The 26984-nt window shown below is 49.8% G+C and overlaps 1 protein-coding gene across 5 annotated transcripts in view; it reads left to right on the forward strand.

Moving 5' to 3' along the window:
- Positions 1–26984, forward strand: part of CLCN3 (Cl-/H+ antiporter 3) — an 846805-nt gene that overhangs the window by 435166 nt on the left and 384655 nt on the right. Inside the window, exon 1 of one of the 5 annotated variants that reach the window (XM_085641818.1) lies at positions 24754–25107. The exons of 3 other annotated variants lie outside the window; for them this stretch is intronic. In XM_085641818.1, coding sequence (XP_085497944.1) covers positions 25029–25107 — 79 coding nt within the window. In that variant the 5' untranslated portion in view covers positions 24754–25028. Of the gene's footprint in view, positions 1–24753; positions 25108–26984 lie in introns of those variants that run through there. One more of the 5 variants, XM_085641820.1, reaches the window with a different exon arrangement.

The following is a 26984-nucleotide window of genomic DNA, read 5'->3' on the forward strand; positions in this document are numbered from 1 at the left end:
AGGTGGCCCAAATATACAACCTTACTCTGCCCTATCTGGCACTTTGTAGCCTTGATAGTGAGGCCTGCCCTTTGCAGAGCCTCAAGAGCCTTCTTCAGGTGGATCAGGTGATCCTCCCAGGTGGAGCTAAAGACAGCAATGTCATCAAGATATGCTGCGCAAAAGTCATCCAACCCAGTAAGGACTTGGTTCACCAGCCTTTGGAAGGTGGCAGGTGCATTCTTCAGACCAAAGGGCATCACCACAAACTGGTAGTGCCCACCTGGGGTTGAAAATGCTGTTTTGGCCTTAGACTCCTCAGCTAATCTGATTTGCCAATAGCCAGCTGTTAAGTCAAATGTGCTCAAAAACTTTGCAGAAGCTAGTTTGTCTATGAGCTCATCTGCCCTTGGAATAGGGTGTGCATCTGTCCTGGTGACAGCATTGAGTCCTCTGTAATCCACACAGAACCTCATCTCTCTCTTGCCATCTTTGGTGTGAGGTTTGGGGACCAGAACCACTGGGCTAGCCCAGGGGCTCTCTGAGGGTTCAATGACACCTAATTCCAGCATTTTATGTACCTCAGCCTTTATACAGTCCCTGACGTGGTCAGGTTGTCTGTAAAGTTTGTTCTTTACAGGCAGACTGTCACCAGTGTCCACCACATGGGTACACCAGTCAGTTTGACTAGGTATCAAGGAAAACATATGTGAAAATGATTGTAGAACCTGTCTACATTCAGTCTGCTGATGGGCAGTGAGGTTGCCTCCAAGGGTCACTCCTTCAACTGAGCCATCTTCAGGGTTCTGAGACAACAGGTCTGGGAGAGGGTCACTCTCTTCCTCCTGTCCCTCATCTGTAGCCATGAGCAAGCCCATGTCTGCCCTGTCAACATATGCTTTAAGCCTGTTAACATGGAGTACCCTGTGGGGACTCCTGGGAGTTCCTAGGTCGACCATGTAGGTGACCTCTCCCTTCTTTTCCAGGATTGTATGGGGTCCAGACCATTTGTCTTGGAGTGCTGCTGGGGCCACTGGCTCCAACACCCATACCTTCTGTCCTGGCTGAAACTCAACCAAGACAGCCTTTTGGTCATGCCAAGCTTTCTGTAAGGCCTGGCTTGCCTCAAGGTTTTTGGATGCCTTCTCCATATACTCAGCCATCCTGGAGCGGAGACCAAGTACATAGTCCACTATGTCTAGCTTAGGCTTTTTGAGAGGTAACTCCCAGCCTTCCTTCACCAAACACAGTGGGCCTCTCACAGGGTGCCCAAACAACAATTCAAAGGGGCTGTAGCCAACTCCTTTTTGTGGGACCTCTCTGTAAGCAAACAGAAGGCAGGGTAGAAGGATGTCCCATCTTCGCCTGAGCTTTTCAGGTAATCCTTTGATCATACCCTTTAGGGTCTTGTTGAATCTCTCAACAAGCCCATTGCATTGTGGGTGATAAGGGGTGGTGAACTTGTAGTTGACACCACATTCCTTCCACATAGCTGTTAAGTATCCTGACATAAAGTTGGTACCTCTGTCAGATACTACCTCCTTAGGAAACCCCACTCTGGAGAATACTCCCAGCAGGGCCCTGGCCACAACAGGAGCTGTAGTGGTCCTAAGGGGAATTGCCTCTGGATACCTGGTGGCATGATCCACTACCACCAGTATAAATCTGTGCCCAGATGCAGTGGGAGGATCCATGGGACCCACTATGTCTATTCCCACTCTTTCAAAGGGAACCCCCACCACAGGTAGTGGTATCAGGGGGGCCTTTGTTGTGCCACCTGATTTGCCACTGGCTTGGCAGGTAACACAGGAGCGACAAAACTCCTTTGTATCTTCATTCATGTGAGGCCAGTGAAAGTGAGGGACAAGTCTGTCCCAGGTCTTGTTCTGGCCTAGGTGTCCTGCTAAAGGAATATCATGGGCCAAGGTAAGAAGGAAGCCCCTAAATTGCAGAGGTATAACCAACCTCCTGGTTGCACCAGGCTTGGGGTCTCTAGCCTCTGAATAAAGGAGCCCTTCATCCCAATACACTTTATGGGTACCTTGAGCATTCCCAGCAGCCTCAGCAGCAGCCAGCTGTCTGAGGGGTTCAAGAGAGGGACAGGATAACTGAGCCTGCCTCAAGTCAGCCCTTGAAGGTCCCCCTGTCCCCAGAAACTCAACCTGGTCAGGTTCAAGCTCTTCAGGGACAGTTCCTTCAGGGTCCTCTAGATCAGCTTCCTGGGAAGGCTGATCATCACTCTGAGGCAGGGGGGAAGGCACAGCCTTGACCCTCCTGTTCTTCTTCTTGGTAGGTGCTTGGTCCATTGTTCCAGGATCCAAGACCTGTGGTTCAGTGAGGCACTTTTTGGCCTGTGACCTGGTCACAGCAAGGACATGTGATGATATACCTAACATCTCTGCATGAGTCCTGTACTCCACTTCTGACCATAGAGAACTCTCTAGGTCATTGCCCAACAAACATTCTACTGGGAGGTCTGCACTAACCACAACCCTTTTGAGGCCAGTTACCCCTCCCCATGAGAAGTTAACAACTGCCACACTATGTGAAGTAGTGGCATTGCTGGCATTGGTCACCAGGTAGTTCTCACCTGGTATGTACTGTCCAGGGTCCACAAAGCCTGGTGTCACCATAGTGACACTGGCACATGTGTCCCTGTAGGCTTGAGCCACTTTGTCATTAATTAAGGGAGTCTGTCTGTACTTGCCCAGGTTACTGGGGCTCACAGTCAGGGACAAATCAATGTCCCCATCACAGATCAAGACTGCCTGTGTCAGGGTTCTGTCTAAGTCAGAATCTCCTTCAGTTCCCATAGTGATTCCCACTACACCCTTTGTCTGGGGACCAACACTGCTAACAGTAGTACTGGGAGCAGGTGCCTTAGGGGCAACAGTGTTGGGGGCTCCACCCTTTTTGCAATCACTAGTCCAGTGAGTTGTATTTTTGCAATGATTGCACCAGGGTTTCTTTTGACCTTCTTTCTTCTTTTTGGACTGTTGTTGGGACCCACCCTCCTTAGCAGTAGTTTGGGGCCCTGTTGAAGACTTCTGGTCTTTAGATTTCTGATCTCCACCCTTTTGGTCTGTTTTCTTCTGATCACCCCCTTGGCCCTGGTTCTGGTTCTTTTGCTTAACCCTGGTTCTGACCCATTTGTCTGCCTTCTTTCCCAATTCTTGGGGAGAGGTCAGATCAGAGTCAACCAAGTGTTGATGCAGTTGCTGGTTTTGACAGTTATTTAAAATCTGTTCTCTCATCATCAAATTATACAATCCTGTAAAATCAGATACCTTACTTCCCAGCAACCAACCCTCCAAAGCCTTAGTGGCACATTCAACATATTCAGACCAGTCCTGAGTCTGTGTCTTTTGGGTGTCTCTGAACATTAACCTGTACTGTTCAGTGGTTAAGCCTAACCCATCTACCAGAACACTCTTCAGGACTCTGTAATTTCTGACATCCTCTTCTCTAACAGTGAGGAGTCTGTCTCTGCCTCTTCCTTCAAAGGAGAGCCAGAGGATTGCTGCCCACTGGTCTTCAGGAACCTGCTGTACTTTGCAGGCTCTCTCAAGAGCAGTTATCCATTTGTGGATGTCATCCCCACTTTTGTAGGGGGGCACAACCTTAGACAGGTTTCTATTATCGAAAACCCTATCTTTGTCCTTAGGGACAATGCTGCCACCAGTGGGTATAGACCCACTCTCTCTAGGTTGCCTAGCCTTGTTCAGTTTTTCTTCCATCAGGGCTACTTCTAGCTCCTGCTTCCTGATCCTCAGCTGGGCTTCCTGCATTCTGGCCTCATGTTCCCTCCTCTGAGGGGTGGTCATCCTTTTCCTGGAGTGACCTTGAGAGCCTCTAGAGCCATGGGAAGCATTGGAGTCACCTGAGCGATTCCTTTGCCTTCCAAGCCCTGTGTTAAGTCCACTGGGGAGATCCAGTGGGGTGAACCCACTGTCAGTCCCCAATAGCCTTGGTTTAGCTGGGCCAAGTATAACACTTGGCACTGGGCTAGTTCTCCCTTCATCCTCACCACTGTCTGTATCCCCCTCACTTTCCTCCTCTGTAGTATGGTTTTCATCTAAGGGATGGCTATTGGAAAGGGGTACCTCAGTGGCATCTTCAGAAGGGGGGCCTCCTGTTCCTGTCCCTAAGGGGGCTAACTGGGAAGCTCTCTTGAGCTCTCTTTGATTCTCATCCTCTTGCAAGAGTGCTCTGAGCACAGCAGAGGTAGGGTTCTTGGGCTGTTTAAGGCCTCTAAGAGTTGCCAACTGCCTGAGCTCATTCTGATTAAGGGTAGCAAAGATGGATGGTGCCCTCGGGGGGTCACTCTCAACAGAGATGGGTACAGTGGACCCCTCTGCCCCAGCCATTGCTCTTAAGTGTGGGTGGATGTGTTGCAATCTACCTACACTTGGGTTTACCTACTAAACCTATCTAGTAGTTGTAGTCAGGGTGTGCTACTCCCTTTGCTCTACAACAACTAAGTTCAGTAGAACTTAAGTATATCTAATCTTGTTTTATATGTACCTACAGGTACCTATGTGATCTTTCAATTGGTAACCAAGAGATTACAATGGTAAAACACAGCAAGCTCAAATCCAACCGCTGCTCACCAATGTGAGAAGTTGGCCTGGTATATGCTGTTCACTAGTTCTAGTGGCCACCTTGTACCATGCCAAGCAACCCTTATGGTGTGGTTGTAAGTCAACCTTTTTGGACTAGCTGCCCTAGTGGTAGCGTAGGCTAAGCAGTCTTTGAGGCTAAACTCGTGAAGCGTGTTAAGCAAGCTGTTTTACCAATAGTAACCCCCTTTTATACCAATGAAAGGACACCACACAGATATATATTCAAAATATATATGTATTTATTTCTCAAAGTAACCCCTAGTCTCTTTATGAGCACAGGAGCACAAATCGTCAAACAAGATTATCACAGAATACACAGAAGTTGCACTTTATATGGATAGGCCCTGGTGGCCACTCGAACCATATACTAAAATAGTGGTATAAGTACCACGAACAGAAAAGGGAAAAGGCCTAGGGCCTCTAGAATCGCTGGGCCTACAAGGAGCTAACGTCAGTTAGTGACCAGGAGGTCCACGGGTGGCGTGTGCAGAGCAAATAGTCACACGCGTGCTCCCATAGGTTTCAATGGGTGCGTAAAAAGTACAAAGCTACTGCAAAAGGAATCTTCCGGATGACCTAGGAACTTAAGATTTGGAACACAGGCACTAGAGATGTAATACTACACTTGGGCACAGGAGTGCCAGCTTTACCTCACCCACAGGAAGCGGGTGCATAGGCCTCGAAGTGCGTCGGGTTTCTTCTATCGGTTCCGTGGGGCCTGTAGACTAAAGTGCTGCAGGCGGTCGGTCGGGAAGAGATGCAGTGGATCCAAGAGTGGATCGGAGATGTTGAAGACCTGTAAGCAGAGGGGACAGTGTTCACAGTCACTAGCCAGTGACCAGCGTGGCACCAGGTGGGTACCAGGCGGTGTCGGGTGCGAACAGGAAGGAAGGTGTAGCTTGACTCTGCAGCCACGTGGTCCCTGAAGGTCGACGACGTCCAGGAGTCGAGTCACGAGCTGTCCCACGCAGGCTCTCGCTGTCGGCGGTGTCGGCGACTTGATCGAAGCAAACAAGCCTTGGCAAAAGCAATTGTTGTAGGCAAGGAGATAAGCTGATGGTTCTGACCAGCAAGGTCAGAGGAACTGCTCCTTTGGAGGGGAGCAAGGGCCAGTCTGGAGCAACCAGACCAGCGGTGTTTGTCGTAGATTTCGTCGCCAAGATGGCCACTAGCCAGCGGGCCAGCAACCGGTTAGGCGCGTCGAGTGGCAAAATGCAGAAGGGCCCCACGCAGATCGTGGAGATGCTGGAGGGCTCACCTTTGGTGCAGATGCTGCTCGAGGGTTGGGCTTCTCAGGACCCAAAGCACAACTTGGAGGGAGCCTCGGTTGTTGCACTGGTCAGCTTGTCGTAGTCGTTTCAAGATGGCTGGCTCCACGTGTCTCGGTGCCTCCACGGGTCTCCTCTTTGCAGGGACTGTGGATCGGGCGGTGAGAGGTCTGGAGGTCCAGGTCTTGTCAGTCTCTGGGCTCGGGCTCCGGCGGGAGGCGGCGGCAAAGCAGACGTTGATTCGCTGGATGGTGCTTGCGTTAGCAAGGTGGTCACTCCCTGACCACAGGGGAGATTGGCTTCAGTCCTCTGTGCAGCAGAGCGTCGAAGTTCCCGTCTTCTTCTTAGTTTTAAGTTGATTCCAGGATGTCTGAAGTCTTAGGACACAGCTCCTACCTTTAAGCGGATTCTAGGGGCCGGACTACCTGCTAGGTCCCTCCCTATGGGTGGGACCAGGAAGGGGGGTGGTTACACCCCCAATCCTTTGTCCAGCTCGCCCCAGGCCCGGGACTGGTGTGCCCCAGGACCGGTTTGAACTGGCATATGCACCGAGGCTCCTTGTGAGCCACAGGCATGTCTGGTTTCTTTCAAGCCCTACCTGACCAATACACAAAATCCTGTCTGGGGTGGTGCACGCACCTCCCCTGGCAGGAAACCCTTTGTCCACACCTCCCAAGCTGGAAGGACTCCCAGCAGCAGGAGGGCAGACTTGTGTCTGTGGTGGCAGCATCCATTTTGTGGAGCTGAGGCTATGTCTGATTTTACCCGGGTTCCAGGTACTGTACATGTCGTGTCCCTCTAGAAGGGTGGAATGCTAACCCCGTCGCCAGAATTGGCGAGGGGTTAGTATTCCAATTCGTATGACACCTTACTCGACATGTTTTGATAAAGCCAAACCAAAGATAGCATTTAACCGCGAGGTTCATAATGCACTTAAGAGTATATGGTATGACGATATCTGGAAACAGTAGAAGGAAGTTGTTCCGACCACTGCAGACAGGCTCAGCTCATGCCAGAGCACCATCTCACATGGAACCAAGCACTCTGCCTTCAGGATTGTTAAGGCCTGCCATAGGAGTGACTTATAGGTTACCAGGTGTCCCATTTAAGGTTAGGTATAGGTATACTACACCTAAGTAAGAGGTGATTACACCAACTTACCCCAGCTGAGTGATCAGCCAGTTGTGTCAAATTGTTAGGCCAAGCCTGGGGTGGCATAATACATGCTGCAGCCCTTGGCAGGCCTTGGGTACACCAATGCCCTGGGTACCTAGTGTACACTGGTACAGGGGCTGAGAGGGTGATCCACTTCCAATTGGTTATGCACCTAGGGTGCATAGTTTTAATTTAGTAGAGAGAACAGCAGGCTGGGGGTCTGATTGGCAGGCCCACAGCCTCAATATGTCAAAAACCAGTGAAGCAAAAAGCAAAAAATTGGGGTGACCATAGGATAGCAGACCCTACTCTCCTACACAACCCCCCCCCCAAACGCTGGGACATTAAACTAGCCTTGACCAGTCTCGTCTTCATGTCCTAAGTGGAAGTACCTGGAGAGACCATCTGCATTCCCATGGTCAGTACCTGGCCGGTGCTCCACTGTAAAGTCCATCCCCTGTAGGGAAATGGACCACCTAAGCAGTTTGGGGTTTTCACCCTTCATCTGATTTAGCCACAAGAGGGGCTTATGGTCGGTCTGAATCTTGAAGTGAGTGCCAAACAAGTATGGCCTCAGCTTCTTCAGGGCCCACACCACAGCAAAGGCCTCCCTCTCAATAGCTGACCAATTCTTCTCTCTGGGGGTCAACCTTCTGCTAATAAAAGCAATGGGTTGGTCTTGACCATCTACATTAAGTTGTGACAGCACAGCTCCCACACCCAACTCAGAAGCATCTGTTTGGACAATAAACTCTTTGGAGTAGTCAGGACTTTTCAGGATAGGTGCAGAGCACATGGCCTCCTTCAGGTCATCAAATGCCTTTTGACAGCTTACTGTCCACTGAACCTTTTTGGGCATCTTCTTGGATGTCAGATCATTAAGAGGAGTCACAATGGACCCATAGTTCTTAACAAACTTCCTGTAGTACCCAGTCAAGCCCAAGAAAGCTCGAACTTGAGTCTGGGTGGTTGGAGGGGACCAGTCCTTGATGGATTGTATCTTACTCTCCAGTGGTTGAACTTGGCCTCCACCTACAAGGTGGCCCAAATATACAACCTTACTCTGCCCTATCTGGCACTTTGTAGCCTTGATAGTGAGGCCTGCCCTTTGCAGAGCCTCAAGAGCCTTCTTCAGGTGGATCAGGTGATCCTCCCAGGTGGAGCTAAAGACAGCAATGTCATCAAGATATGCTGCGCAAAAGTCATCCAACCCAGTAAGGACTTGGTTCACCAGCCTTTGGAAGGTGGCAGGTGCATTCTTCAGACCAAAGGGCATCACCACAAACTGGTAGTGCCCACCTGGGGTTGAAAATGCTGTTTTGGCCTTAGACTCCTCAGCTAATCTGATTTGCCAATAGCCAGCTGTTAAGTCAAATGTGCTCAAAAACTTTGCAGAAGCTAGTTTGTCTATGAGCTCATCTGCCCTTGGAATAGGGTGTGCATCTGTCCTGGTGACAGCATTGAGTCCTCTGTAATCCACACAGAACCTCATCTCTCTCTTGCCATCTTTGGTGTGAGGTTTGGGGACCAGAACCACTGGGCTAGCCCAGGGGCTCTCTGAGGGTTCAATGACACCTAATTCCAGCATTTTATGTACCTCAGCCTTTATACAGTCCCTGACGTGGTCAGGTTGTCTGTAAAGTTTGTTCTTTACAGGCAGACTGTCACCAGTGTCCACCACATGGGTACACCAGTCAGTTTGACTAGGTATCAAGGAAAACATATGTGAAAATGATTGTAGAACCTGTCTACATTCAGTCTGCTGATGGGCAGTGAGGTTGCCTCCAAGGGTCACTCCTTCAACTGAGCCATCTTCAGGGTTCTGAGACAACAGGTCTGGGAGAGGGTCACTCTCTTCCTCCTGTCCCTCATCTGTAGCCATGAGCAAGCCCATGTCTGCCCTGTCAACATATGCTTTAAGCCTGTTAACATGGAGTACCCTGTGGGGACTCCTGGGAGTTCCTAGGTCGACCATGTAGGTGACCTCTCCCTTCTTTTCCAGGATTGTATGGGGTCCAGACCATTTGTCTTGGAGTGCTGCTGGGGCCACTGGCTCCAACACCCATACCTTCTGTCCTGGCTGAAACTCAACCAAGACAGCCTTTTGGTCATGCCAAGCTTTCTGTAAGGCCTGGCTTGCCTCAAGGTTTTTGGATGCCTTCTCCATATACTCAGCCATCCTGGAGCGGAGACCAAGTACATAGTCCACTATGTCTAGCTTAGGCTTTTTGAGAGGTAACTCCCAGCCTTCCTTCACCAAACACAGTGGGCCTCTCACAGGGTGCCCAAACAACAATTCAAAGGGGCTGTAGCCAACTCCTTTTTGTGGGACCTCTCTGTAAGCAAACAGAAGGCAGGGTAGAAGGATGTCCCATCTTCGCCTGAGCTTTTCAGGTAATCCTTTGATCATACCCTTTAGGGTCTTGTTGAATCTCTCAACAAGCCCATTGCATTGTGGGTGATAAGGGGTGGTGAACTTGTAGTTGACACCACATTCCTTCCACATAGCTGTTAAGTATCCTGACATAAAGTTGGTACCTCTGTCAGATACTACCTCCTTAGGAAACCCCACTCTGGAGAATACTCCCAGCAGGGCCCTGGCCACAACAGGAGCTGTAGTGGTCCTAAGGGGAATTGCCTCTGGATACCTGGTGGCATGATCCACTACCACCAGTATAAATCTGTGCCCAGATGCAGTGGGAGGATCCATGGGACCCACTATGTCTATTCCCACTCTTTCAAAGGGAACCCCCACCACAGGTAGTGGTATCAGGGGGGCCTTTGTTGTGCCACCTGATTTGCCACTGGCTTGGCAGGTAACACAGGAGCGACAAAACTCCTTTGTATCTTCATTCATGTGAGGCCAGTGAAAGTGAGGGACAAGTCTGTCCCAGGTCTTGTTCTGGCCTAGGTGTCCTGCTAAAGGAATATCATGGGCCAAGGTAAGAAGGAAGCCCCTAAATTGCAGAGGTATAACCAACCTCCTGGTTGCACCAGGCTTGGGGTCTCTAGCCTCTGAATAAAGGAGCCCTTCATCCCAATACACTTTATGGGTACCTTGAGCATTCCCAGCAGCCTCAGCAGCAGCCAGCTGTCTGAGGGGTTCAAGAGAGGGACAGGATAACTGAGCCTGCCTCAAGTCAGCCCTTGAAGGTCCCCCTGTCCCCAGAAACTCAACCTGGTCAGGTTCAAGCTCTTCAGGGACAGTTCCTTCAGGGTCCTCTAGATCAGCTTCCTGGGAAGGCTGATCATCACTCTGAGGCAGGGGGGAAGGCACAGCCTTGACCCTCCTGTTCTTCTTCTTGGTAGGTGCTTGGTCCATTGTTCCAGGATCCAAGACCTGTGGTTCAGTGAGGCACTTTTTGGCCTGTGACCTGGTCACAGCAAGGACATGTGATGATATACCTAACATCTCTGCATGAGTCCTGTACTCCACTTCTGACCATAGAGAACTCTCTAGGTCATTGCCCAACAAACATTCTACTGGGAGGTCTGCACTAACCACAACCCTTTTGAGGCCAGTTACCCCTCCCCATGAGAAGTTAACAACTGCCACACTATGTGAAGTAGTGGCATTGCTGGCATTGGTCACCAGGTAGTTCTCACCTGGTATGTACTGTCCAGGGTCCACAAAGCCTGGTGTCACCATAGTGACACTGGCACATGTGTCCCTGTAGGCTTGAGCCACTTTGTCATTAATTAAGGGAGTCTGTCTGTACTTGCCCAGGTTACTGGGGCTCACAGTCAGGGACAAATCAATGTCCCCATCACAGATCAAGACTGCCTGTGTCAGGGTTCTGTCTAAGTCAGAATCTCCTTCAGTTCCCATAGTGATTCCCACTACACCCTTTGTCTGGGGACCAACACTGCTAACAGTAGTACTGGGAGCAGGTGCCTTAGGGGCAACAGTGTTGGGGGCTCCACCCTTTTTGCAATCACTAGTCCAGTGAGTTGTATTTTTGCAATGATTGCACCAGGGTTTCTTTTGACCTTCTTTCTTCTTTTTGGACTGTTGTTGGGACCCACCCTCCTTAGCAGTAGTTTGGGGCCCTGTTGAAGACTTCTGGTCTTTAGATTTCTGATCTCCACCCTTTTGGTCTGTTTTCTTCTGATCACCCCCTTGGCCCTGGTTCTGGTTCTTTTGCTTAACCCTGGTTCTGACCCATTTGTCTGCCTTCTTTCCCAATTCTTGGGGAGAGGTCAGATCAGAGTCAACCAAGTGTTGATGCAGTTGCTGGTTTTGACAGTTATTTAAAATCTGTTCTCTCATCATCAAATTATACAATCCTGTAAAATCAGATACCTTACTTCCCAGCAACCAACCCTCCAAAGCCTTAGTGGCACATTCAACATATTCAGACCAGTCCTGAGTCTGTGTCTTTTGGGTGTCTCTGAACATTAACCTGTACTGTTCAGTGGTTAAGCCTAACCCATCTACCAGAACACTCTTCAGGACTCTGTAATTTCTGACATCCTCTTCTCTAACAGTGAGGAGTCTGTCTCTGCCTCTTCCTTCAAAGGAGAGCCAGAGGATTGCTGCCCACTGGTCTTCAGGAACCTGCTGTACTTTGCAGGCTCTCTCAAGAGCAGTTATCCATTTGTGGATGTCATCCCCACTTTTGTAGGGGGGCACAACCTTAGACAGGTTTCTATTATCGAAAACCCTATCTTTGTCCTTAGGGACAATGCTGCCACCAGTGGGTATAGACCCACTCTCTCTAGGTTGCCTAGCCTTGTTCAGTTTTTCTTCCATCAGGGCTACTTCTAGCTCCTGCTTCCTGATCCTCAGCTGGGCTTCCTGCATTCTGGCCTCATGTTCCCTCCTCTGAGGGGTGGTCATCCTTTTCCTGGAGTGACCTTGAGAGCCTCTAGAGCCATGGGAAGCATTGGAGTCACCTGAGCGATTCCTTTGCCTTCCAAGCCCTGTGTTAAGTCCACTGGGGAGATCCAGTGGGGTGAACCCACTGTCAGTCCCCAATAGCCTTGGTTTAGCTGGGCCAAGTATAACACTTGGCACTGGGCTAGTTCTCCCTTCATCCTCACCACTGTCTGTATCCCCCTCACTTTCCTCCTCTGTAGTATGGTTTTCATCTAAGGGATGGCTATTGGAAAGGGGTACCTCAGTGGCATCTTCAGAAGGGGGGCCTCCTGTTCCTGTCCCTAAGGGGGCTAACTGGGAAGCTCTCTTGAGCTCTCTTTGATTCTCATCCTCTTGCAAGAGTGCTCTGAGCACAGCAGAGGTAGGGTTCTTGGGCTGTTTAAGGCCTCTAAGAGTTGCCAACTGCCTGAGCTCATTCTGATTAAGGGTAGCAAAGATGGATGGTGCCCTCGGGGGGTCACTCTCAACAGAGATGGGTACAGTGGACCCCTCTGCCCCAGCCATTGCTCTTAAGTGTGGGTGGATGTGTTGCAATCTACCTACACTTGGGTTTACCTACTAAACCTATCTAGTAGTTGTAGTCAGGGTGTGCTACTCCCTTTGCTCTACAACAACTAAGTTCAGTAGAACTTAAGTATATCTAATCTTGTTTTATATGTACCTACAGGTACCTATGTGATCTTTCAATTGGTAACCAAGAGATTACAATGGTAAAACACAGCTAGCTCAAATCCAACCGCTGCTCACCAATGTGAGAAGTTGGCCTGGTATATGCTGTTCACTAGTTCTAGTGGCCACCTTGTACCATGCCAAGCAACCCTTATGGTGTGGTTGTAAGTCAACCTTTTTGGACTAGCTGCCCTAGTGGTAGCGTAGGCTAAGCAGTCTTTGAGGCTAAACTCGTGAAGCGTGTTAAGCAAGCTGTTTTACCAATAGTAACCCCCTTTTATACCAATGAAAGGACACCACACAGATATATATTCAAAATATATATGTATTTATTTCTCAAAGTAACCCCTAGTCTCTTTATGAGCACAGGAGCACAAATCGTCAAACAAGATTATCACAGAATACACAGAAGTTGCACTTTATATGGATAGGCCCTGGTGGCCACTCGAACCATATACTAAAATAGTGGTATAAGTACCACGAACAGAAAAGGGAAAAGGCCTAGGGCCTCTAGAATCGCTGGGCCTACAAGGAGCTAACGTCAGTTAGTGACCAGGAGGTCCACGGGTGGCGTGTGCAGAGCAAATAGTCACACGCGTGCTCCCATAGGTTTCAATGGGTGCGTAAAAAGTACAAAGCTACTGCAAAAGGAATCTTCCGGATGACCTAGGAACTTAAGATTTGGAACACAGGCACTAGAGATGTAATACTACACTTGGGCACAGGAGTGCCAGCTTTACCTCACCCACAGGAAGCGGGTGCATAGGCCTCGAAGTGCGTCGGGTTTCTTCTATCGGTTCCGTGGGGCCTGTAGACTAAAGTGCTGCAGGCGGTCGGTCGGGAAGAGATGCAGTGGATCCAAGAGTGGATCGGAGATGTTGAAGACCTGTAAGCAGAGGGGACAGTGTTCACAGTCACTAGCCAGTGACCAGCGTGGCACCAGGTGGGTACCAGGCGGTGTCGGGTGCGAACAGGAAGGAAGGTGTAGCTTGACTCTGCAGCCACGTGGTCCCTGAAGGTCGACGACGTCCAGGAGTCGAGTCACGAGCTGTCCCACGCAGGCTCTCGCTGTCGGCGGTGTCGGCGACTTGATCGAAGCAAACAAGCCTTGGCAAAAGCAATTGTTGTAGGCAAGGAGATAAGCTGATGGTTCTGACCAGCAAGGTCAGAGGAACTGCTCCTTTGGAGGGGAGCAAGGGCCAGTCTGGAGCAACCAGACCAGCGGTGTTTGTCGTAGATTTCGTCGCCAAGATGGCCACTAGCCAGCGGGCCAGCAACCGGTTAGGCGCGTCGAGTGGCAAAATGCAGAAGGGCCCCACGCAGATCGTGGAGATGCTGGAGGGCTCACCTTTGGTGCAGATGCTGCTCGAGGGTTGGGCTTCTCAGGACCCAAAGCACAACTTGGAGGGAGCCTCGGTTGTTGCACTGGTCAGCTTGTCGTAGTCGTTTCAAGATGGCTGGCTCCACGTGTCTCGGTGCCTCCACGGGTCTCCTCTTGTCAGGGACTGTGGATCGGGCGGTGAGAGGTCTGGAGGTCCAGGTCTTGTCAGTCTCTGGGCTCGGGCTCCGGCGGGAGGCGGCGGCAAAGCAGACGTTGATTCGCTGGATGGTGCTTGCGTTAGCAAGGTGGTCACTCCCTGACCACAGGGGAGATTGGCTTCAGTCCTCTGTGCAGCAGAGCGTCGAAGTTCCCGTCTTCTTCTTAGTTTTAAGTTGATTCCAGGATGTCTGAAGTCTTAGGACACAGCTCCTACCTTTAAGCGGATTCTAGGGGCCGGACTACCTGCTAGGTCCCTCCCTATGGGTGGGACCAGGAAGGGGGGTGGTTACACCCCCAATCCTTTGTCCAGCTCGCCCCAGGCCCGGGACTGGTGTGCCCCAGGACCGGTTTGAACTGGCATATGCACCGAGGCTCCTTGTGAGCCACAGGCATGTCTGGTTTCTTTCAAGCCCTACCTGACCAATACACAAAATCCTGTCTGGGGTGGTGCACGCACCTCCCCTGGCAGGAAACCCTTTGTCCACACCTCCCAAGCTGGAAGGACTCCCAGCAGCAGGAGGGCAGACTTGTGTCTGTGGTGGCAGCATCCATTTTGTGGAGCTGAGGCTATGTCTGATTTTACCCGGGTTCCAGGTACTGTACATGTCGTGTCCCTCTAGAAGGGTGGAATGCTAACCCCGTCGCCAGAATTGGCGAGGGGTTAGTATTCCAATTCGTATGACACCTTACTCGACATGTTTTGATAAAGCCAAACCAAAGATAGCATTTAACCGCGAGGTTCATAATGCACTTAAGAGTATATGGTATGACGATATCTGGAAACAGTAGAAGGAAGTTGTTCCGACCACTGCAGACAGGCTCAGCTCATGCCAGAGCACCATCTCACATGGAACCAAGCACTCTGCCTTCAGGATTGTTAAGGCCTGCCATAGGAGTGACTTATAGGTTACCAGGTGTCCCATTTAAGGTTAGGTATAGGTATACTACACCTAAGTAAGAGGTGATTACACCAACTTACCCCAGCTGAGTGATCAGCCAGTTGTGTCAAATTGTTAGGCCAAGCCTGGGGTGGCATAATACATGCTGCAGCCCTTGGCAGGCCTTGGGTACACCAATGCCCTGGGTACCTAGTGTACACTGGTACAGGGGCTGAGAGGGTGATCCACTTCCAATTGGTTATGCACCTAGGGTGCATAGTTTTAATTTAGTAGAGAGAACAGCAGGCTGGGGGTCTGATTGGCAGGCCCACAGCCTCAATATGTCAAAAACCAGTGAAGCAAAAAGCAAAAAATTGGGGTGACCATAGGATAGCAGACCCTACTCTCCTACACAACCCCCCCCCCAAACGCTGGGACATTAAACTAGCCTTGACCAGTCTCGTCTTCATGTCCTAAGTGGAAGTACCTGGAGAGACCATCTGCATTCCCATGGTCAGTACCTGGCCGGTGCTCCACTGTAAAGTCCATCCCCTGTAGGGAAATGGACCACCTAAGCAGTTTGGGGTTTTCACCCTTCATCTGATTTAGCCACAAGAGGGGCTTATGGTCGGTCTGAATCTTGAAGTGAGTGCCAAACAAGTATGGCCTCAGCTTCTTCAGGGCCCACACCACAGCAAAGGCCTCCCTCTCAATAGCTGACCAATTCTTCTCTCTGGGGGTCAACCTTCTGCTAATAAAAGCAATGGGTTGGTCTTGACCATCTACATTAAGTTGTGACAGCACAGCTCCCACACCCAACTCAGAAGCATCTGTTTGGACAATAAACTCTTTGGAGTAGTCAGGACTTTTCAGGATAGGTGCAGAGCACATGGCCTCCTTCAGGTCATCAAATGCCTTTTGACAGCTTACTGTCCACTGAACCTTTTTGGGCATCTTCTTGGATGTCAGATCATTAAGAGGAGTCACAATGGACCCATAGTTCTTAACAAACTTCCTGTAGTACCCAGTCAAGCCCAAGAAAGCTCGAACTTGAGTCTGGGTGGTTGGAGGGGACCAGTCCTTGATGGATTGTATCTTACTCTCCAGTGGTTGAACTTGGCCTCCACCTACAAGGTGGCCCAAATATACAACCTTACTCTGCCCTATCTGGCACTTTGTAGCCTTGATAGTGAGGCCTGCCCTTTGCAGAGCCTCAAGAGCCTTCTTCAGGTGGATCAGGTGATCCTCCCAGGTGGAGCTAAAGACAGCAATGTCATCAAGATATGCTGCGCAAAAGTCATCCAACCCAGTAAGGACTTGGTTCACCAGCCTTTGGAAGGTGGCAGGTGCATTCTTCAGACCAAAGGGCATCACCACAAACTGGTAGTGCCCACCTGGGGTTGAAAATGCTGTTTTGGCCTTAGACTCCTCAGCTAATCTGATTTGCCAATAGCCAGCTGTTAAGTCAAATGTGCTCAAAAACTTTGCAGAAGCTAGTTTGTCTATGAGCTCATCTGCCCTTGGAATAGGGTGTGCATCTGTCCTGGTGACAGCATTGAGTCCTCTGTAATCCACACAGAACCTCATCTCTCTCTTGCCATCTTTGGTGTGAGGTTTGGGGACCAGAACCACTGGGCTAGCCCAGGGGCTCTCTGAGGGTTCAATGACACCTAATTCCAGCATTTTATGTACCTCAGCCTTTATACAGTCCCTGACGTGGTCAGGTTGTCTGTAAAGTTTGTTCTTTACAGGCAGACTGTCACCAGTGTCCACCACATGGGTACACCAGTCAGTTTGACTAGGTATCAAGGAAAACATATGTGAAAATGATTGTAGAACCTGTCTACATTCAGTCTGCTGATGGGCAGTGAGGTTGCCTCCAAGGGTCACTCCTTCAACTGAGCCATCTTCAGGGTTCTGAGACAACAGGTCTGGGAGAGGGTCACTCTCTTCCTCCTGTCCCTCATCTGTAGCCATGAGCAAGCCCATGTCTGCCCTGTCAACATATGCTTTAAGCCTGTTAACATGGAGTACCCTGTGGGGACTCCTGGGAGTTCCTAGGTCGACCATGTAGGTGACCTCTCCCTTCTTTTCCAGGATTGTATGGGGTCCAGACCATTTGTCTTGGAGTGCTGCTGGGGCCACTGGCTCCAACACCCATACCTTCTGTCCTGGCTGAAACTCAACCAAGACAGCCTTTTGGTCATGCCAAGCTTTCTGTAAGGCCTGGCTTGCCTCAAGGTTTTTGGATGCCTTCTCCATATACTCAGCCATCCTGGAGCGGAGACCAAGTACATAGTCCACTATGTCTAGCTTAGGCTTTTTGAGAGGTAACTCCCAGCCTTCCTTCACCAAACACAGTGGGCCTCTCACAGGGTGCCCAAACAACAATTCAAAGGGGCTGTAGCCAACTCCTTTTTGTGGGACCTCTCTGTAAGCAAACAGAAGGCAGGGTAGAAGGATGTCCCATCTTCGCCTGAGCTTTTCAGGTAATCCTTTGATCATACCCTTTAGGGTCTTGTTGAATCTCTCAACAAGCCCATTGCATTGTGGGTGATAAGGGGTGGTGAACTTGTAGTTGACACCACATTCCTTCCACATAGCTGTTAAGTATCCTGACATAAAGTTGGTACCTCTGTCAGATACTACCTCCTTAGGAAACCCCACTCTGGAGAATACTCCCAGCAGGGCCCTGGCCACAACAGGAGCTGTAGTGGTCCTAAGGGGAATTGCCTCTGGATACCTGGTGGCATGATCCACTACCACCAGTATAAATCTGTGCCCAGATGCAGTGGGAGGATCCATGGGACCCACTATGTCTATTCCCACTCTTTCAAAGGGAACCCCCACCACAGGTAGTGGTATCAGGGGGGCCTTTGTTGTGCCACCTGATTTGCCACTGGCTTGGCAGGTAACACAGGAGCGACAAAACTCCTTTGTATCTTCATTCATGTGAGGCCAGTGAAAGTGAGGGACAAGTCTGTCCCAGGTCTTGTTCTGGCCTAGGTGTCCTGCTAAAGGAATATCATGGGCCAAGGTAAGAAGGAAGCCCCTAAATTGCAGAGGTATAACCAACCTCCTGGTTGCACCAGGCTTGGGGTCTCTAGCCTCTGAATAAAGGAGCCCTTCATCCCAATACACTTTATGGGTACCTTGAGCATTCCCAGCAGCCTCAGCAGCAGCCAGCTGTCTGAGGGGTTCAAGAGAGGGACAGGATAACTGAGCCTGCCTCAAGTCAGCCCTTGAAGGTCCCCCTGTCCCCAGAAACTCAACCTGGTCAGGTTCAAGCTCTTCAGGGACAGTTCCTTCAGGGTCCTCTAGATCAGCTTCCTGGGAAGGCTGATCATCACTCTGAGGCAGGGGGGAAGGCACAGCCTTGACCCTCCTGTTCTTCTTCTTGGTAGGTGCTTGGTCCATTGTTCCAGGATCCAAGACCTGTGGTTCAGTGAGGCACTTTTTGGCCTGTGACCTGGTCACAGCAAGGACATGTGATGATATACCTAACATCTCTGCATGAGTCCTGTACTCCACTTCTGACCATAGAGAACTCTCTAGGTCATTGCCCAACAAACATTCTACTGGGAGGTCTGCACTAACCACAACCCTTTTGAGGCCAGTTACCCCTCCCCATGAGAAGTTAACAACTGCCACACTATGTGAAGTAGTGGCATTGCTGGCATTGGTCACCAGGTAGTTCTCACCTGGTATGTACTGTCCAGGGTCCACAAAGCCTGGTGTCACCATAGTGACACTGGCACATGTGTCCCTGTAGGCTTGAGCCACTTTGTCATTAATTAAGGGAGTCTGTCTGTACTTGCCCAGGTTACTGGGGCTCACAGTCAGGGACAAATCAATGTCCCCATCACAGATCAAGACTGCCTGTGTCAGGGTTCTGTCTAAGTCAGAATCTCCTTCAGTTCCCATAGTGATTCCCACTACACCCTTTGTCTGGGGACCAACACTGCTAACAGTAGTACTGGGAGCAGGTGCCTTAGGGGCAACAGTGTTGGGGGCTCCACCCTTTTTGCAATCACTAGTCCAGTGAGTTGTATTTTTGCAATGATTGCACCAGGGTTTCTTTTGACCTTCTTTCTTCTTTTTGGACTGTTGTTGGGACCCACCCTCCTTAGCAGTAGTTTGGGGCCCTGTTGAAGACTTCTGGTCTTTAGATTTCTGATCTCCACCCTTTTGGTCTGTTTTCTTCTGATCACCCCCTTGGCCCTGGTTCTGGTTCTTTTGCTTAACCCTGGTTCTGACCCATTTGTCTGCCTTCTTTCCCAATTCTTGGGGAGAGGTCAGATCAGAGTCAACCAAGTGTTGATGCAGTTGCTGGTTTTGACAGTTATTTAAAATCTGTTCTCTCATCATCAAATTATACAATCCTGTAAAATCAGATACCTTACTTCCCAGCAACCAACCCTCCAAAGCCTTAGTGGCACATTCAACATATTCAGACCAGTCCTGAGTCTGTGTCTTTTGGGTGTCTCTGAACATTAACCTGTACTGTTCAGTGGTTAAGCCTAACCCATCTACCAGAACACTCTTCAGGACTCTGTAATTTCTGACATCCTCTTCTCTAACAGTGAGGAGTCTGTCTCTGCCTCTTCCTTCAAAGGAGAGCCAGAGGATTGCTGCCCACTGGTCTTCAGGAACCTGCTGTACTTTGCAGGCTCTCTCAAGAGCAGTTATCCATTTGTGGATGTCATCCCCACTTTTGTAGGGGGGCACAACCTTAGACAGGTTTCTATTATCGAAAACCCTATCTTTGTCCTTAGGGACAATGCTGCCACCAGTGGGTATAGACCCACTCTCTCTAGGTTGCCTAGCCTTGTTCAGTTTTTCTTCCATCAGGGCTACTTCTAGCTCCTGCTTCCTGATCCTCAGCTGGGCTTCCTGCATTCTGGCCTCATGTTCCCTCCTCTGAGGGGTGGTCATCCTTTTCCTGGAGTGACCTTGAGAGCCTCTAGAGCCATGGGAAGCATTGGAGTCACCTGAGCGATTCCTTTGCCTTCCAAGCCCTGTGTTAAGTCCACTGGGGAGATCCAGTGGGGTGAACCCACTGTCAGTCCCCAATAGCCTTGGTTTAGCTGGGCCAAGTATAACACTTGGCACTGGGCTAGTTCTCCCTTCATCCTCACCACTGTCTGTATCCCCCTCACTTTCCTCCTCTGTAGTATGGTTTTCATCTAAGGGATGGCTATTGGAAAGGGGTACCTCAGTGGCATCTTCAGAAGGGGGGCCTCCTGTTCCTGTCCCTAAGGGGGCTAACTGGGAAGCTCTCTTGAGCTCTCTTTGATTCTCATCCTCTTGCAAGAGTGCTCTGAGCACAGCAGAGGTAGGGTTCTTGGGCTGTTTAAGGCCTCTAAGAGTTGCCAACTGCCTGAGCTCATTCTGATTAAGGGTAGCAAAGATGGATGGTGCCCTCGGGGGGTCACTCTCAACAGAGATGGGTACAGTGGACCCCTCTGCCCCAGCCATTGCTCTTAAGTGTGGGTGGATGTGTTGCAATCTACCTACACTTGGGTTTACCTACTAAACCTATCTAGTAGTTGTAGTCAGGGTGTGCTACTCCCTTTGCTCTACAACAACTAAGTTCAGTAGAACTTAAGTATATCTAATCTTGTTTTATATGTACCTACAGGTACCTATGTGATCTTTCAATTGGTAACCAAGAGATTACAATGGTAAAACACAGCTAGCTCAAATCCAACCGCTGCTCACCAATGTGAGAAGTTGGCCTGGTATATGCTGTTCACTAGTTCTAGTGGCCACCTTGTACCATGCCAAGCAACCCTTATGGTGTGGTTGTAAGTCAACCTTTTTGGACTAGCTGCCCTAGTGGTAGCGTAGGCTAAGCAGTCTTTGAGGCTAAACTCGTGAAGCGTGTTAAGCAAGCTGTTTTACCAATAGTAACCCCCTTTTATACCAATGAAAGGACACCACACAGATATATATTCAAAATATATATGTATTTATTTCTCAAAGTAACCCCTAGTCTCTTTATGAGCACAGGAGCACAAATCGTCAAACAAGATTATCACAGAATACACAGAAGTTGCACTTTATATGGATAGGCCCTGGTGGCCACTCGAACCATATACTAAAATAGTGGTATAAGTACCACGAACAGAAAAGGGAAAAGGCCTAGGGCCTCTAGAATCGCTGGGCCTACAAGGAGCTAACGTCAGTTAGTGACCAGGAGGTCCACGGGTGGCGTGTGCAGAGCAAATAGTCACACGCGTGCTCCCATAGGTTTCAATGGGTGCGTAAAAAGTACAAAGCTACTGCAAAAGGAATCTTCCGGATGACCTAGGAACTTAAGATTTGGAACACAGGCACTAGAGATGTAATACTACACTTGGGCACAGGAGTGCCAGCTTTACCTCACCCACAGGAAGCGGGTGCATAGGCCTCGAAGTGCGTCGGGTTTCTTCTATCGGTTCCGTGGGGCCTGTAGACTAAAGTGCTGCAGGCGGTCGGTCGGGAAGAGATGCAGTGGATCCAAGAGTGGATCGGAGATGTTGAAGACCTGTAAGCAGAGGGGACAGTGTTCACAGTCACTAGCCAGTGACCAGCGTGGCACCAGGTGGGTACCAGGCGGTGTCGGGTGCGAACAGGAAGGAAGGTGTAGCTTGACTCTGCAGCCACGTGGTCCCTGAAGGTCGACGACGTCCAGGAGTCGAGTCACGAGCTGTCCCACGCAGGCTCTCGCTGTCGGCGGTGTCGGCGACTTGATCGAAGCAAACAAGCCTTGGCAAAAGCAATTGTTGTAGGCAAGGAGATAAGCTGATGGTTCTGACCAGCAAGGTCAGAGGAACTGCTCCTTTGGAGGGGAGCAAGGGCCAGTCTGGAGCAACCAGACCAGCGGTGTTTGTCGTAGATTTCGTCGCCAAGATGGCCACTAGCCAGCGGGCCAGCAACCGGTTAGGCGCGTCGAGTGGCAAAATGCAGAAGGGCCCCACGCAGATCGTGGAGATGCTGGAGGGCTCACCTTTGGTGCAGATGCTGCTCGAGGGTTGGGCTTCTCAGGACCCAAAGCACAACTTGGAGGGAGCCTCGGTTGTTGCACTGGTCAGCTTGTCGTAGTCGTTTCAAGATGGCTGGCTCCACGTGTCTCGGTGCCTCCACGGGTCTCCTCTTTGCAGGGACTGTGGATCGGGCGGTGAGAGGTCTGGAGGTCCAGGTCTTGTCAGTCTCTGGGCTCGGGCTCCGGCGGGAGGCGGCGGCAAAGCAGACGTTGATTCGCTGGATGGTGCTTGCGTTAGCAAGGTGGTCACTCCCTGACCACAGGGGAGATTGGCTTCAGTCCTCTGTGCAGCAGAGCGTCGAAGTTCCCGTCTTCTTCTTAGTTTTAAGTTGATTCCAGGATGTCTGAAGTCTTAGGACACAGCTCCTACCTTTAAGCGGATTCTAGGGGCCGGACTACCTGCTAGGTCCCTCCCTATGGGTGGGACCAGGAAGGGGGGTGGTTACACCCCCAATCCTTTGTCCAGCTCGCCCCAGGCCCGGGACTGGTGTGCCCCAGGACCGGTTTGAACTGGCATATGCACCGAGGCTCCTTGTGAGCCACAGGCATGTCTGGTTTCTTTCAAGCCCTACCTGACCAATACACAAAATCCTGTCTGGGGTGGTGCACGCACCTCCCCTGGCAGGAAACCCTTTGTCCACACCTCCCAAGCTGGAAGGACTCCCAGCAGCAGGAGGGCAGACTTGTGTCTGTGGTGGCAGCATCCATTTTGTGGAGCTGAGGCTATGTCTGATTTTACCCGGGTTCCAGGTACTGTACATGTCGTGTCCCTCTAGAAGGGTGGAATGCTAACCCCGTCGCCAGAATTGGCGAGGGGTTAGTATTCCAATTCGTATGACACCTTACTCGACATGTTTTGATAAAGCCAAACCAAAGATAGCATTTAACCGCGAGGTTCATAATGCACTTAAGAGTATATGGTATGACGATATCTGGAAACAGTAGAAGGAAGTTGTTCCGACCACTGCAGACAGGCTCAGCTCATGCCAGAGCACCATCTCACATGGAACCAAGCACTCTGCCTTCAGGATTGTTAAGGCCTGCCATAGGAGTGACTTATAGGTTACCAGGTGTCCCATTTAAGGTTAGGTATAGGTATACTACACCTAAGTAAGAGGTGATTACACCAACTTACCCCAGCTGAGTGATCAGCCAGTTGTGTCAAATTGTTAGGCCAAGCCTGGGGTGGCATAATACATGCTGCAGCCCTTGGCAGGCCTTGGGTACACCAATGCCCTGGGTACCTAGTGTACACTGGTACAGGGGCTGAGAGGGTGATCCACTTCCAATTGGTTATGCACCTAGGGTGCATAGTTTTAATTTAGTAGAGAGAACAGCAGGCTGGGGGTCTGATTGGCAGGCCCACAGCCTCAATATGTCAAAAACCAGTGAAGCAAAAAGCAAAAAATTGGGGTGACCATAGGATAGCAGACCCTACTCTCCTACAGTGTGACTATGCCATGCCTTTGGAATGAAGTGATGTTGCAGCAAGAGCTCTTTTCAAGACGTATGCGATTCAGTCTCCTCTGAAATAACGATGCAGGAGCAGGGCCAGTACAAACAACAACCATGGTGAGTTCCCCGACGAATGCCCGCAGAGACCGGTGCACGAATTTTCTGGAGGGTGAACTTTTAAAAAGTCTATAATCATTATGACTACATAGCTTCATCACCTCCTGAACAAAGACTTTTAAATGCTTAATTTTTAGTGATAAATGCAAAGATCTAGAAACAACGGTGCCACTTCTGCTTTGGCTCCCTAGATCAATGTGTATGTGTCTAGATGTATGTGTGTGTGTGTGGTTCTGTATGTGTGTGTGGTTCTGTATGTGTGTGTGGTTCTGTATGTGTGTGTGGTTCTGTATGTGGCTCTGTGTGTGTGTGTATGTGGCTCTGTGTGTTTGTGGCTCTGTGTGTGTGGCTTTGTGTGTGTGGCTCTGTGTGTGTGGCTCTGTGTGTGGCTCTGTAAGTGTGGGTGGCTCTGTGTGTGTGTGTGGGAGGCTCTATGTGTGTGTGTGTATATGTGTGTGCCTCTGTGTGTGTGTGGCTCTGTGTGGGTGGCTTTTTTTGTAGGTGGCTCTATGCGTGGGTGGCTCTGTCTGTGTGTGGGTAACAGTGTGTGTGTGTAGGTGGCTCTGTGTGGGTGGCTCTATTTGTGTGTGGGTTGCTCTATGTGAATAGCTCTGTGTAGGTGGCTCTGTGTGTGTGGGTGGCTCTGTGTGTGTGGGTGGGTTTGTGTGTGTGGCTCTGTGTGGGTGCAAATGCAATAGGTCTTGCATTTGAGAGAGATTAAGCTATTGACATTGTAAATAACAATGCAGTTTCTTTAAATGTTTTAAAAACAAAAACATAAACAAAAATAATGTCATGAGCAATGCCAATAGCTCTAACTTTAACAATGCCGAGACCATTGCATTGTAAATGCTTGTTTTCCATTTCAAGCACTGCTGAGACCTATTTGCTTTGCCAATGCTTGTTACGGTTGATTTTCCTGATCTTAAAACAAACATTGCCTGTAGCAAGCACTAATGCCTCACATACATTGCAAAATAGTTATACAGCCTGCCTTTAAACGTTCTAAAACTGCCTTGATTTGCAAGTGTGGGCCACTTTTGTAGCTATCTGATTCGCTAATAGATGCCCCTTTTATTTTGATACCCAGGCTTATTTTCTGTCCCAGTTACGCCACCGCACCTCTCCTTGAAGTGGTTTCCCAGACCGAGACTTTCCTGGTACACTTGTAGCTTAGTCATCTTCACACGCAGCAGGCCTGTTGATTGATGATCTCTGTTCCGCCTTAAAAGCCCGGCTAGATTGTAGCCACTAGCAACAGGGCTGCAATCCTTTCCCTCTGGTGACATCATCAGCTGTGGCAGCGCTGGGTTACTGCAAGCAGCAGCACCCAGTGCATCGACTGCTCAAACATGGCAGCGGCCCTCCTTGCTGGCTCGGACACGCAGCGGTTGTCCACATCGAACTAACACCACTGCTTCTTTTTTTCTGCAGTTCCTATGGATATCTCATCCGACCCCTACTTGCCCTACGACGGGGGTGGAGACGGTATTCCTCTCAGGGAGCTACATAAAAGAGGTACGCCGCGTAAAGTGCCGAGCTCAGCTGCTTGTATGCCTTGCCTGTGAGCTACCGAACTGTGATGTTTACTCTTTAACGAGGGTGTTTTTTAGAATCATTTTAGTGTTTAAATACGCTCGTCACATATTCTAAGCGGAAGGCTTCTCTCCCCCATTAATAAACCACCCCTTATCTGTCGGCGATTAGTGCTGCTTCACATAGCAGGAGCCTGAGACTCCATCTTATGCGTAAAGCTGCATGACATTTCCAGCACCCTCCCCCGTCCGTCCGTCCGTCCGTCCTTCCTTCCTTCCTTCCTTCCTTTTCAGTTACCCAGGGAATACACGTACACTCCGATTATTCCCAACCGGTGACGGTTCGCCTCGCATTCCGATATAGTAATTATCTGAAGAACGTCGAATCTATTTTCAGTCGAGACCCGTTTCCTTTTCGGCCACCCTCACCTGTCCCCCCCACCCCCACCCCCCCTCCCACTGACCTCGGTGAATTGAATTGTGTGTAGGTATATGATATGGAATCATGCTCTTTCTTTTATTCGGTATAGATAGCGGATTAAGGATATAATCTAATTGGTTAATGTGCTGCCATTGCACATATGTAAATATGATATATGTTTACGTATGAGGAAATGTAAGTTTGTGATAATATTTATTTTCGTTTTCCGAGAAGTACTGTTTTTTCCATTTTAATACAAAATTACACAAATTGTGCAATAAGTGAAAAGGGCTGGCGTAGTTGAAAGCCTGTCTCAGAAACCTGCCCGACGGGTTGGTTGCGAAACGCCAGCGCACACCCTTGTGTTGGAGTTTAAAGGTCTTTGTGGAAGTATCTGTGTGGCTTCTCTGCAGAGGCGACGTGGAGTGACACTGTTAGTTTGAAATAGAGACACCCACGCATTCCTCTATGGCGTCTTTAAACTGCCGACCGATATTATATTCATTTTTTCTCGCCGTGTTTGGCTCACACGCTGTTCTTGTGTGCACAGATTCCTTTGCTCAAACACTTTCAGTGGGTGTTATAAAATGTTTCCTTTACGGCATGTGAGCTACTGCTCCAGGTTGTTCATTCTAAATTATTCAGGCATTTGTTGTAACAGTCTGCATTTGCTGCCTGCACGTTGGTGATCAGTGTATTTAGCCTTTTAACGACCGTGGCATACTTTGATAATTCAAGGTAAACTACGCCAGTGTGCGCTGTGCTCCTTCTTCTTCTTCTCGGTAAGGCCGCTTTTACAGGATTGACCACAAACAGGGGCCCTGGCCAACGTTTGATCTGCTCCTAAGTCTATTCTGACTGGGGTCCCCCACAGGGCTCGGTTTTGAGTCCTACTCTCTTTAAGCTGTGTACGGCACATTTTGCGTACCTATATGTTATGTTATGTTATGTTATATAATTTTATATAGCGCACGGATGCCGCAGCAAAGTGGCGTCCCGGCGCTTTGGAGAATAGTAAACACAACACGACAGAAAAATGAAAAAGATGGGCCTAAATTGTGGTGAAAAGGAAAGTTTTAAGAGCCTTTCTAAAAGGAAGCAACTCAGGGATGGAACGCAGAGGGGCAGGCAGAGAATTCCAAAGAGTAGCCGCCAACACTGAGAAAGAGCGTCCGCCCATCCTAGATTTTTGGAAACGTGGCACGATGGCCAGATTAGATCCAGCAGAGCGAAGAGCTCTGGCAGGAACATAGTGCTGAATAGTCTGTGCAAGGATGGGAGGGGAGGCTGCTTTGAGAATCTTAAAAGTTAAGCAAAGAGCTTTAAACTTAATTCTCTGCCCCACCGGCAACCAATGAAGATCCTGAATAGTCCGACGGGCCGAGACAAACTTCGGAAGGCCAACAAGCATCCTAGCTGCCGCATTCTGAACTCTCTGA

The sequence above is a fragment of the Triturus cristatus genome, chromosome 2_2, assembly GCF_964204655.1.
Source record: "Triturus cristatus chromosome 2_2, aTriCri1.1, whole genome shotgun sequence".
NCBI classification, from domain to species: domain Eukaryota; kingdom Metazoa; phylum Chordata; class Amphibia; order Caudata; family Salamandridae; genus Triturus; species Triturus cristatus.